This window comes from Ascaphus truei, chromosome 7, assembly GCF_040206685.1.
Source record: "Ascaphus truei isolate aAscTru1 chromosome 7, aAscTru1.hap1, whole genome shotgun sequence".
Classification (NCBI taxonomy): Eukaryota; Metazoa; Chordata; class Amphibia; order Anura; family Ascaphidae; genus Ascaphus; species Ascaphus truei.
The window spans coordinates 59,957,087-59,971,377 of record NC_134489.1 but is presented as its reverse complement, the minus strand read 5'-3'; the positions used below and the strand labels follow the sequence as shown (position 1 = coordinate 59,971,377).

At 40.7% G+C, this 14,291-nt stretch overlaps 1 protein-coding gene across 1 annotated transcript; it reads right to left on the bottom strand.

Annotated features, from left to right (window-relative positions):
* Nucleotides 1–638: 638 nt before the first annotated feature.
* WDR12 (WD repeat domain 12) lies at nucleotides 639–14,020 on the bottom strand. Its single transcript, XM_075608594.1, has 13 exons — nucleotides 13,827–14,020; nucleotides 12,093–12,187; nucleotides 11,715–11,809; nucleotides 11,256–11,362; nucleotides 10,712–10,827; nucleotides 9,102–9,256; nucleotides 8,169–8,214; nucleotides 7,080–7,165; nucleotides 6,478–6,618; nucleotides 5,109–5,214; nucleotides 2,467–2,599; nucleotides 1,780–1,852; nucleotides 639–942 (listed from the first exon to the last, which is right to left on the bottom strand). The coding sequence occupies exons 1-13, from the start codon at nucleotides 13,865–13,867 to the stop codon at nucleotides 865–867; spliced, it is 1,272 nt and encodes a 423-aa protein (XP_075464709.1). The 5' UTR covers nucleotides 13,868–14,020; the 3' UTR covers nucleotides 639–864.
* Between the last annotated feature and the right edge of the window lie 271 nt (nucleotides 14,021–14,291).

Sequence of the window (14,291 nt, the reverse complement as noted above, 5' to 3'; positions counted from 1 at the left end):
TTTGACCAAGTTTAATAGTTTAGCTTTATATAAAATAAAAAGACGAAAGTCATACAAAGCTGTAAATGTTAAATAACCTGTTATTCCCAAAGAAATATTGACCATTTATGATCTCAAATACATGTAATGCAAGGCTTTCAATAAAAAATACTATACAGTACAAAAACAAACAAACTTGGACAGTTCCACATGGCCATATCCACCATTTTTATATATTGCATTATCTTCGTTTTTACAGAAAATCGTGTAACATTTATCTGTATCCAATTATTGGGATATACGTAAATAAATAATATTGTATTGATTGGTTATTATTAGGGATTCTGCTTTTAACCAAAATACACTACCGACTTATCTTGCAATTTCGGTTACAACAGAAACACCGGAAACGAAGCATCCTTCACCGCTTGTGGCAGTCCGTCAACGGGTAGGAGACACGCATCACGGGGGAGTATGGACACTAAAAAAAGTGCACCGATAAACACCAAATTCAAACGCATGAATAATTTTTAATTAACACCGATTTAAAAAAGAAAAAAAGAACACAAAAAAAGTAAACACCGATCTTATGAAAAAATAAACATCGGACACCGAAACCCCCAGTTATTATAGGATATAAAAAAGATAAACAACAGACATCTGTTAAAAGAAAACCGTGCCTTTAATTGCAAACCATTTCCGAAGCAAATTGCCTGATTCTTTTTTCCCGACACAAGAAGGCTTCAGCGCCACATGATAAATACAAATAGGATGCGGTAATGAAAGATTGTGTCAATTATAAACGCCTTCACTTCCAAGAGTGCTTGCAACACATCGATGAAATCCTCTGCAAAGATCAATACAAAGGACCTGTTCCATTCGTGTTCATGCTCCCACGTCTGAAGTCGCCGCTGTGTATCTGTACGAATAGAGCTTATTGTCCGCCCCGCCACTGAATACCAGCTGTGAGAAGGAGGAAGAGGACAGTGTAACCACAAGCTGTATGTTTAGTTAGGACACAACACGTCTCTGCTCCCACTCACACTTCTAAAGTAACTGCGTATACAAGAACCCATTTATCCATATCATTTAAAGTGGATAACTTGTGAGCACATTCACAGCCCAGACAAGATACAAGTCTGCAACCATGCTTTTCCCCATTATTTCTTAGCATTGTGCTTCTAATTCAGCTAGGGATTCTGGGAAATTACATGCAAAGTGGATAACAGATGTAAATAGCACCCACAATTATTCAATAATTAGATTTGGGAAGTGCGATGGAGGGCATATTTACTCTATTTTGACAACACGTGTATACATCAGATTTATACATCATGTGATAAATACTTGCATCAGAAGATATTTACACTTCATTGCATTAATCAGATTTATAATAATGAGAGCAGCAGGCTCAGAATACCACGGACAAATGCAAAACTACCCAAAGACAAATGCATGAGCTTACTTCCAATTACAACTGCCCCCTGTATTTTATTTAAGACTATTTAGGCAAAAAGAGAGACCTTAAAATAAATAGGTAATTGTTTAAATATATCATGGATGTACACACACACACACACACACACACACACACACACACACACACACTTTAGATTGCTCTAAACATTGACCACTCTTATCTGTGTTTGCTTCACAGAGCCAATAGTCACAATATTTCTGTAGTAAAACAAAGTGTTATCCTGACACGTCATGTTCTTGTATATACCTGGCTGTAGTTGCGTCTCAGTATAGAGTATGTGTATTCATAACAGTAACTGGTATTCAGAAAATAGCCCTTACCCCTGCATCTGTCCATTCAATGCTTAAAACCTTATCCTCGTGAGCTGCTAGGTCATACAGCGGCGCTTTGCAACTATCAGGAAGAGAGCAGCAACGTTATACAACAGCATTATATACATAGATTTGCAAACCCATTATTCAATGTTATTATCCCATATGCTGTGCACACACAAGACATAAATCCCATACAAAATGATTAACTAGATTTGGGGGGGGGGGGGGGGGGAGGCTGGAAAGAGTTGTGTTTACCAGAAGAAAAACAGAACGAGTAGAAATGATGGATTTATGTAAAAATAAATGTCACATGCAGAACTCAGTCCCAGAGTTTATCCTACAATAGATTAGCTGGTATGTAAAATACTACGATTGCTCGTTATTCTATGATGCACATACTTAGCTTAATACCCTTTAGGGCTGAGGTCAACAAATTACTTTATTCAAATTAAATAGGTTCTATAAATCCAAATGAGGCAAACCCTGCCTGGTATAAAATAATACATCTTTCCTTTATTGGTCACTAAAGAGACAATGAAAGGCAGAGGCCAGAGTTAGATGCAACAATTACATGTGGAGGTGCTGCAGTAGCATGATTGATTCCAGTTAAAGATGTGCAGTCAGAGATTACAAACAAGATGAGCATTGTGTCATGGCAAGGTCACGGGAAGCATGGGGTTCCAAGAGTCTGACCTTCTGGTGTCCCACAGCTTCACTATGTTGTCAAAAGAGCCAGAAACGAGTTGCTGCTCATGACTGGGAGACCACTTCACAGACGTGACCCAGCCTGTGTGTGAGGTCAGAGAGAGCAGCACCAGGGACCCATCTGAAAAGGAAGGGAAGGCAGAGACGTTGCGACATGAACCTGCAACCAGCAAAACGGGCTTAAAAACTAGAGACATAACTTGATGCAGCTGTGTGCAATAGAAATGATGATCCATTTATTCAATTAATGTCCACATTACTATATGTAAATTAGATTTACACAACTATATAGCTGAAGGTTCCTAGTATCAGCCAAGAGGAAGGAGATAGATATATATATATATATATATATATCTATGACACACACACAATCTCCTGCTCAGCGTAAAGTAAAATTGATTGCGTTAGATCAAGGTACGTGCAGGATTTAGGAATAATAAAGTGCAGAAAAGGGACACACTCTGCAATGTTGCACTCGCGATAGAGTAGTGGGTGAATTAAAATGTAAACTTTATTTGGGAACGCAATAAAATTAGTGCACAAAATATAGCTATATACAAGAAAAAAAAAATATTACAACTAGTCCAGGGTAGGTCAGAGATGTATATCAGAGCAATGGGTAAAGCGGGTTAAAGGCAGTGTTCACAGTGATTAGTGACACCTACAGGTGATAATAATCATCAAATTAGCCGATTAAAGCCTGCTTATATATCCATCCAGGTTTTATGTCAATATACCGTTTATAACAGGGGTATTTTATCCTTTTGGTATTTGGAATTGATTCATAGGTCTGCCAATTCACTAAGTACAGACCAAAAAAACCTACTAATTATAGCCAGGTAAATACATCGTGATATTCTTGAAAAACAGGTCACTCTTAAAAAAGGCACCAGAAACGTAATGATCGTTAGGCTGAGTCCATGGTCAGCGCTTATCCACTGACCCATGCTGAGGCGCGCTGACGCTTATCAGTGAGCCCCTGCAGCCGCAATGAGAGCGGCTTTAGCAGGGGCTCGCGCACGCTTCCGCAGGCGTAGCTCTTAATTTTTTTTCTCGTTTCGGCGCTCACGGGAGTGCAGGGCCGGTCTCGTGAGCGGTTCGTCCAATGAGGGCGAACCAGCTGCGTGACGTCACTGGCCCGCCCCCGGACGGCGCGCGAACTAAGGCCAGGGAAAGCACCCGCTTTCCCTCAGCCTCAGCGCGCCTCCACACGGCTGTAGTCACCATGGACTCAGCCTTTGAGGTAGTGGTTAAATAGACACTAAGTAGTGAAGAGACCCTAGAATAAGCAGTGCCAGTAACTGGTTAGTCCTGATGCAACATTGTATCAACTAAACACTGCAGCTACTATGGAAGCAAAGTGAGACTGAGCACATTAGTAAGTCAGGAAGTAGTACACAGCGAAGTGTCGTGAATTGGCAGACCTATGAACCAATTCCAAATACCAAAAGGATAAAATACCCCCGTTATACACGGTATATTGACATAAAACCTGGATATAAGCAGGCTTTAAATTGGCTAATTGAAAGATTATTATTACCTGTAAGTGTCACTAAACACTGTGAACACTGCCAATATACTGCCTTTAGCAGCTTTATACATTACTCGGATATAGATCTCAGACCTTCCCTGGTCTAGTTTTAATATTTTTTTCTTGTATATAGTTATATTTTGTTCACTTTATTGCGTTCCCTAATTATTATTGTCTGACATAGAATGTATGTTATAAAGTCCTAATGCAGGGCTCTTCACCTTACAGCCAGTGGGCCAAATTTCAGGCCTCATTTCTACAGTCTGAGTTTGTCCTAACATACATGTACTCCTCATACAATGTTGCGGTCCTCCCTCTCACATTGTACTGCGCTGCGGAATATCTTGGGACTATACAAATAAAAGATATTATTATTAAGTGTCTTGAAGTGGCCCCTGGACTGGGTGTTACTGCTAATTTCATTGCAGTCAAAGGCAATTTTTCATACGAAAACGCCCTTCCAAGCATGGTTCATTTAAATATATATAATACAGAAATATTATACATTCTTGCAACATGTAATTAAAATATTTTAAGTCTTCTTAAATGCACTTTAAATTAGATTTCAACCCTCGTGGTGTAATATTTGTAATTTTTTTCCAATCCGATTTTTTAATATCATAAATATAACTAAAAGGCTGAATGAAACAGTGACCGTGTGTGTAACCAGGTAAATACTAGAATTTAGACTGCATTAAAAAAAAGTTCAATTCTAAAGTGAAATACATGGACAGATCTTACAGAGCTACAACTCAAACCAGGTTTTTCCATTTTAAAAACAGCTCGGTTCATCTGCCCAATTCGTACCTACAAAGCCTCTTAACTTGGAAAGACTTCAAATTCATGCAGCCACCTCTGGAGTGGAATTGTGGCTGCTCACTGCTCGAAAAAAAAATGGTCTGCCCAATAGCCACCAAAAAAAGTTAGTGTAAGAATGCTTGGTGCGGTATTACATGGATAGTAACCCATTACATATGGGACACAGTAGGAGCAATAACAGTGTGGCCAAGATCACAGGGGTTGAGGTTAGAACTGATACCACAATCTGGCACATTTCTAGAGCAACACCCAAGCATTGGTCTGTGTTTCTGTCGCTAACCTTTGCTCCGTGGATCCCATAGACGGATGTGTCGGTCGGTGCTCCCTGACGCGAGACGTTTACAGAGCGGCGAGTAAGAGATGCAGTTAAACACCTTGTTTCCGGTCTGATGGAGAATAAACAAACAGCGTGATAGCGAAACTGATCAGTCATATTCTGGTGGCTACCAAGTGCTCGAATACATGTTTCTGGAGGCAAAATAACCCCGGCTTTTCGGTATGTGTTCACAGCACAACACTACAGAATAAAAATACAATGTCTACAGAGAAATGCAACAGAGCAACTGAGAAAAATAGAGAAGGAGGAAAAGGCGTTTTCTTTCATAAACGGAGAAAGGTGAGGGGAAGATGCAGCCTGTTTATTCCAAGGTAAGAAGAAAAACATTACACTATATTTAATATAGTAGAGAAGAAATCAACACTGCTCATGTTATTTATTATTTTCGTCAAATTGAGAAATGATAACAGCAAGTCAGGATGCTGGCGCTGTGCCTCATTAAGTCTCAATTCATTGCTTTAAAAAAAAAAAAATATATATATATATATATATATCCCCTACCGAAGTTGCCTGTGTGTGACGTAACGCGTAGGGTTGGTGGGTGTGTGTACACTGTGTACCCTGAGATCTTACTAGCTGCATTTTCAAGCACTGGCAACTATCCTATGCAGGAGGAGAGGACTTGGAGGCACTGATTGACTCAGTCTCCTGGCGCCAACTTGTGACAGGAGTTGGTGGTGGCTACAAGCTGTGCAGATATACCATACCTACCTGGGACCCTCTCACCCCCGCAGATGACTACACACAGAGATTTCTCTCCCACGTATGGTTGCTTTTTTTGTAATCCTGTAAGTGCATTTCCTTTGGGCTGCAGTTTTTTAATAAATGTACTCTTTTGTTTAAACAGTTACATGCTATGGAGCTTGCGCTTCTGTTTGTTTTTTGTTCTTAGATTCCTAGTGGTTGGCTATACTACATTTATCTGAAGCTGCAAAGACACTCCCTGGATCATCAATTGGGACCTTTATCTCTCTGGATTTTTCGGGTGGAACATTTATTTTGGACTTTGTTTTTTTCACTATCACTTTATGGTTTGAAGTTATATGTAGTTAAAAGTGTGTTGATTTTTATTAGGATTTTTATTGATTCATATAATTATCATTATTCTATGTATATTGTCACTATTATCCACCTGAGCGCTACTTAATTTTGTGTTGGTCTTTGATATAGATATAGATATATACACACACACACACACACACACATCTATACATCTATACAGCACCATATACATGCTGGAAGGTGCCATATGGAGTATCACTGCTAAGGAAATATCTCCCTTCGCCCTTTAAGAACCGGTAGGGGAACTTACCAAGGTGGTTTTAACGGCCCCAGACTCCACATCCCAGACCTTCATAGTGTGATCCCATGATGCACTGCAGATCTCCTCTGCATCAGACCACAGCACTGAAGAGATGGCTTCACTGTGGCCCGAGAGGGTGACGATAGGGGTCTGTAATGAGTCAAGTTAATATAAGCAGCCGATGACAAATTAATCTGCGTAGAAAGCAAATACAAGGCAGAAAGACATGGGGTTTAGTATTCAAAAAAATGGGAGCAATGCGATTGCCATTACTGGAGTCAGGAAGGAATTAACTTTTCCCCTTATGGGATATCATTGGATAATGTTTCACTGGCGTTTTTTGTTTGCCTTCCTCTGGATCAATTTAAATACAAATATACGATAAAGTATCTCAGTTGACTAAATGTAACTTTTATTTTTCCAACACCCTCTATGTAACTATATATTCTATCATTCATATACACAATTCTTAGGCCCTTCACAAAACAAGGCTGTGTGATCATGTTCATTTGTGCTTCAGCATATTACATAACAGTGGCCATGTAGGTGGCACTGCTGCTTCCACTGTCCCCCCAAGATGCTCCCCCAAACCCATAGCATTTCAGACATACTCTTGTTAATCCCAGCTGCTCGGTTTTCTGCTTCTTCCTGGGCCGGTCTGGGGTTTCTTCCACTTCATCTTCTTCCTCAGTGGGAACTGTAATGAAACAGCACAGGAACTTTAAGGCCACACTGCGGGTTTTGCCTTCTCCAAACATGCTCCAATTTAGGTTAATAATGTGTAACTAATTAAGTAACAGTTAGAGCAGTAACATAAAGCTTATTCTCCAACTGCCGCCCCCCAGTTGAACTACTAACGGGGATCTCCGCTGAGTGTCTGGTATCAGGGTCATACTGGAGTAAGCCCCTTATTCAATTCAAACATATTTGTTACCCTTACCTGAATCAGGGGGAGGTCTCAAGATATTTTTTGTGCAAGTTTTAACTATAAATATGACCACAGTCACAAATTTGTGGCAAATTTCTATTGGCCACAGAAGTGAGTACAGACCCAACAGCCATTCTGTGTCCAGCAGGCAAATATGCTTGCCTGGTGCAAGTACCTCGGTAATGAGGAACCACAGATGCTTTGGAAGACCCTCCCCATTCAGGTAACGGGAAATATACATATATACATACAAAACAACGAATGGGTTAGAAATCAATGAAAAGTCTGACATCACAATGGTGAAGAAATTAAATTGGTGTCGGCTCCTTGTGACCTTGTTCAAGTCACTTTCTCGCCCTGTGCCTCGGGCACCAAAAACATAGATTGTAAGCTCCACGGGGCAGGGACCCGTGCCTGCAAAATGTCTCTGTAAAGCGCTACATAGAACAAACAATTATTATTTATTAAACATTAAAATACTATTGCTGTGGTTGGGTTAAAATTTTCTAAAAAAAATAAAAAAACACACAAGAGCTTTCTGAACTATGACATATAATACTATAGTATAACTTTTAATAACCTTTTTAGAATTGATACATTGACAAAAAATGGCAATGTCTAATTATTGGGTTTTGGAGCATCACATTTCAGACATTACAAAATGTGGTCTCGGTGAAACCCTGGTAAACTCCCATGGAACCTCGGGGACCCGCACAACTCAGGTGGGGTACCACTGCCCCATTACAAGACATCACATGAAACAGCGGCTGACCTGCTGACCAGATCTTCAGCATCCTGTCCCACGAGCCACTGCAGAACTAAGGAAAGAGAAGAACCATGTCATGGTAAATGTATACGTGAAATGTAAACATCAAAATGTACAGGGTTCATAGCACAATACCATGGAATAAGGATACAATGTATATGGTGAAATCAGCAACTTACAATAATATAGAGGAAAAGGTGTTTGCTTTCCCAAACTGATAAGAGTTAGTGGAAGAAGAATTATCTGTGTATACCAGCGTCAGAAAATCATTCCACATTTTTTTGTCTAGCATAGTTGTCAAATTCAGAAATTATAGCAAAAAGTAAGGACGCAGGAGTTCTGGCTTATTACAGTGACCACATCTCAATATATGACTTTATTTTTTTTAATTAATAGATGGACAAGGGCATTACAGATTTTCAAATCATAAAAAAAATTATTGTGCCATAGAAACACAACGTTTTGGCGTTTTGGCCTGCGGCAATGTCGCTTCACTGGAGAAAGGCCAGCAGGCCAAAACGTTGTGTGTTTCTATGGCACAATAAATTCTTTATGATTGAAAATCCGTAGTGCACTTGTCCATCTATTACTTTGGATATACTGGTTGAAATGCAGGTCTTCCCTGGGACTAGGAGCACCGGTAAATGTATCACAACTTATCATATACTTTGTGGTGTGCAGCAAACATCCTGAATTTTATACTTTTAAAAAAAAACATATTCAGGCCCAGGAGTCCCATTTCTTTTTCCGTGAAGTTGCCTTCGTTGACTAATAAAAAAAGACCATGATTTTCCATTTTCCTGGTTTACAAAAGCGTTGTCCTGTGGGAAGTACCAGTGTAGTGGTTAGATAAAATCCATCTAGTGTGACGACCCTATTGAGTGAAGCACTACAGAATTTCTTGCCTAATAAACCCCGATATTGATATTTGTGACTCACTTTGGTTCCTGAAACATCTACAGCGATGGAGTCCACACTGCCGGCGTGACCCCTGCAGCAGTGCAGGGCCTTCACTTTGTTCCGTTCGGAGTTCCACTCCCACAGTAGAATGGTCTGGTCCATTGAGGCACTCAAGAGCAGACAGGACAGACTGTCTGTAAGGAGAAAGTGTGGTCTAGTACTAAAGGCAAAGAAAAATTCCACAAAGGAAAACCGGTGCGCAACCGAAGGAGCCAAAGCTGGCCGAAGTGACCATATAGAAAAAAATGTATTGGTTAAAAATCAAAGAGCCTTTGACAAAGTGCCCTGTGCGTGAAACGCGTTAGAGGATCTGGCAGGATTCTACCGCCATGATTTTTAACCAATACATTTTTTCTATATGGTCACTTCGGCCAGTTTTGGCTCCTTCGGTTGTGCACCGGTTTTCCTTTGTGGAATTTTTCGCTGCCGACTCTCCTGCCTGGGCGCACGCCGTGTTGCTGTATCTGTGTTCGTGCTGGCGTCTGGCTTCAATCACACACTGCTTTCAAGTTCAGCAGGATTCTTACTTGGGAGCTCGCCGCGCTGAAGTAACAGGAGCCTGTCCAAACAAGCTGTGAGTGTCTAAGACAACATGTTTTGTGCTTCAATTGCTAAGCCAATTGTTTAGCTATTTCTCATCACTTTTAAAGTATAAATATCTGCTATAGTCCGTCCCCTTAACCCTTTTGCAGTTATAGAGGTGTCACAGTGACTTTGTTATGTACGAACTGGACAGTCACTACTATTCATGCACATTATAAAGAATCATAGCACCACAGCATTAGTTACCAACAGTTTCTGGAGCACCAGATTGGTGGACTAGCTTACAGTTCACTAGCCAATCATAGTACTAAAGGCACCATACCATACAGTTTGATGCCCAGATTTGAAGCCCAGTGTACGTTTCTTGTGACCTCAGACAGGACACTATGGTCCATATATACTAAGCAGCCTACTCCATAAGACCCCTCAGTTGCCAGAAGATATGTTAGAAGTGAGAATGGCTTAGCATCGCTAACTAAATATGGTCTTAGCTCTCCCGTATGTACTAAAAATAAAGCTCCCTTCCCCCAATGTTGGCGTTTTATATATTATTCACTTTTCCTTATTTATAATATTCTTCCCTGCAACCCTCCGAGTACATGGTTGGTGGAATATAAATATAACCATGATGTTATACAGTAGTTTGTTGGTAATGTCACTGCCTTTAAACTGGGTCAAACCTGGTTCAAATCCCCTTGTGACTTGGATCAAGTCCCTTTATGTCCTTGTACCTCGGGCACCAAAAAAATAGATTGTACGCTTATCAGGGCAGGAACTCATTGTGCATGCAAAATTCTGTGTGTATTGTCACTACTAAGCAAGAAACCAATATTATCTTTTTATGTATAGAGCTGCGTTCTGTAGTATCACTAGCTAAACAGAAAATACAATTATTGCCATAAGAAACAACTTGTGTTGACTGTAACTTTTACCTAAAAATGATAGTAACACAAGCCATTATATTTTCAGTTGTAAGCAGCAGAAAGAGGGTTCTCTAGCAAGGAAGAGGTTAACGCCCTGCTACTCTCACAAAGTGCGGTGCAGACCTTTTTTCACCCACGCCACATCTTTCACAACGTCCGTGTGTCCAGCTATTGTCATGATCGGTTTTCCTTCAAGTGACCAAATCCGGGATGTCTTGTCGTACGAGCCAGTCAGAATCCTGATGGTAGAAGAAAAAAAAGATTATTTTTATAGGAGGGGAACCGGAGGATCTTCCACAGCTAATCTGCGCTATTTCCATCTTCTCTGGTTCCTGAGATAGTTACCGGTGAAGTTACCGGGTTTAAACCTCCCTCCAGGGGGAACAAAATGGCTGTCAAATCTCGGGCCAATAAGAAGCAGCAACATCATCAGTTGCGGCTTCCTACTGGACGGCAATTTAAACCCCCTTTAAAAACCAGGAAGTACCATTGGTAAATATCTCTGGCACCGCAGGGAGGTCCCAAATCTTAAAATAGCAGAGGTTAATTCAGGAGGAAACGAGGTTCCACATTTAACCGAGACATCCAACTATTCTTCATGAAAATTTCCTTCACTCAGAACGGCAGCAAAGGGCAAGTTAGATATAAGCTGAAAATACATGATTACCATTCTTCTGTAGCAGAGATGGAGCTGACCCAGTCATCATGCAGCATACATTCCTCAGGCTGAGGGGCTGTGAACTTTTCCACATACTCAATTTCCACAACTTCTTCCTACAAGGACAGAGATGAGACAATCAGGAGGGGATGCATCAAATCACTGCACAGCTCTCTAGAGGCAATTCTTGACTCGAATGGCACTTTTTGGCCGCAAACAGCCCAAAGGGGCCTCTTAATCATATAGAATAAGTCCCAAAGAGGAGGAGGAAGAAAAATAGGTGATCCGTAAATACAAATAAAAAGACAGAAGTTCAGTCTCTGATCCCAAGTCGGAGTTATTATGGTGTCTCACATACAGATTTCCTGGAAGTTTATAAGGACAAAAGACAGCATCAGAGACACGTGCAGCTATGTCCATCTACTTCTTAATAGCCAAAAGTGAATGCAATGCTTCCAGATCACTTACGGTCGATATCCCTTCTGCATCCATGTGCTTGATAAGCGAGACCCGCAGGAACTGACTCTTGACAAGGAAATCAAACTCCACGTGCGTGTGGTCCTCTGAGACAGTGGAGGAAAGATACACAAATTAACTTCTGCTCAGATCATCTTCTAATATTCCACCTAAAATCATTTTTTATAATCACCATCTGCACCACATTACACACACTGTATAATATTGATCATATAAGCGACTTAACATTTATGGAAGAATGTGGAAGCCGTGTGTACAATTCATGAAGCGATTAAAAAAAAAACATCGGAACAGTGTAAATATTTCTCTTTTTGCACATTTTCTCATTGCTATATTATCTGGTGCCTCCAATTCATCAGAAGATCTCACCATTCTTGCCTTTGAGGAGTCTGTTGATGATGTTACTGAGGTCGGCAATATCAGAGGCAGCTGGGATGGAAAAAGGAACATCGTCGATCTGGTATCTAAAATGAAGAGGGAGATTAGATGCCCAAATGTCGCACTCACAAGGAATGTATACGGAAAATAAACACATTGGGGGTAAGAGCAGCAAGTAAATGACAACGCATAGCAGAGGGAGCCTCTGCCCCGAAGAGCTTACAATCTAAGTAGTATATTGGGAGACTTACACAGACAGTAGGAGTAAAAGTGCATTATTAAGAGTACAGTCAGGGAGGTCAAGTGCATCTGGGGTCAGTAGTGTAGGTGTAGATAATGAGATCAATTTTAAGAGGTGAGTTTTCATCTGCGCTTTGAAAACAAGAAATGAAGGTGGTTGACAAATATTGAGTGGAAGATCGTTTCATAGGTTAGGAAAAGAGTAGAGGGGAAAAAAAGTCTAAGATATGAGGGGGCTGTAAAGCCAACAGGTGCATAGAGGAGACATCCTTGGGTCAAGCTTAAGAGGTGAGTAGGGGTGTAACCAGAGATCAGAGTTGAGATATATGGAGGTAGGAGGCGAATTATGTAGTGGGTACGGCGATATATATGAAACCAACAGAGAGATTTCAGGAAGAGGTTAGAAGCTGTTTTAAATACTATATGCAATAAGGCTTGTCAGACTGAATTTATTTGGAGATCAACTGCTAGCTTTTAACGCCTGGTATACTTTAATGGCATTTAATTCTGAGGGTTTATTAAACTGTGATAGTGCCAATCAGTATACTGGAGCAGGGATACACAAACTTTTTTGCTTGTGCCCCCCTGTCTGCTCTCTTCCCCCCCCCCATACCTTTTCTCTGGCATCGGCGGTGTAATTTGACATCACGACATTGCATTGCCATTTGATCCCGCTGTGTCTGACTCCACATTATCATGACGACGCGTCGCCAGAAGCCGCCGGAAAGAAGGCAAGAGACATACAGAGGCCTCACCCACTCCCCCGACATTTTATTTAAATGTTGTGGGGAAGAGCGCAGGGCCTCTGTAAGCGCAGTGCCTCTGTAAGCGCAGTGCTCTTCCCCCCCCCCCAGAAAACGTCACGCGACCCAGTTTGCTCCCACCAGAACTATAGCACGTAAGCTCCCACTGACTCTAAAAAGGAAGTTTCCAAGCGACAGTGCCCCAATCTGCACTATTGAAGTTCAACAAATAAACCTGTCAGATTTGCTCCAGATATAAACACACTTGGGAATTGGATCCTTGACATTTTTGTACAGCATTTGCATATAATTACCCTCAGTATTAGCCCATTAGCACATATTAAAAATAACAGTGAAGACAGCTGCAGTTGTGTAATAACAGTGCCAGGATATATCAGGCTAAAGGACTGGTAATGTCAATGCTTCACATTAAAACTGAATGAGTTGTTCAGTAGTATCCCTGTGTCATCTCCTTGTCACCTTGGGCAAGTGCCTTTATCTCCCTATGCCTCAGACACTATAATCAGATTGCAAGCTCTACAGGGCAGAGAACTTTGTGCCTGTAAAAAAATTATACGTACAGCGCTTTGTACACTGTTAAAGCTGAATAAAAAAAACCTAATAACAGAATAGTTAATAGGACATGCATAACCTGTACATCAGAAGGTAATTTAGGCCATTCTAATCACAGTTCACCACGTTGTTATGACCTAATAGAGAGGAGTGTTAACTTTATACTCACTTCTTATTCTCCGTGAAGAAACGGACCTGGATCTGGGACATGGCCGGCGGAAGTCACCGAATCCACAAGGTGCGAATAATAGGGAATCAATAGATACAATGTAATGATGCTGCTGTGTGATCAGAGTACTGCTCGGCAACCACGTGTCTGGGAGAACTCCTGCCAGCCGAGCGCATCGAACTCCAGCTACTAATCGAGTCTGATCTTAAAGGTGCAAAGTTCACAGTCGCCCAGTCCCCATATGTAAATAGGATGTTCCCAGAAATACATTGCGAAATAAAAAAAACCTTCTCAGTTCCCATATGCAAATAGGATGCCAGGGGGATAAACTATATTACTATCATTGTTATTTAAAGCAGAATGTATTATTATTATAGTTCACACTCTTATTGAATATGATAATAACGCAGATATGGCAACTCTTGTTTTTTTTATTATTATTATTAATAATAATAATACATAGTA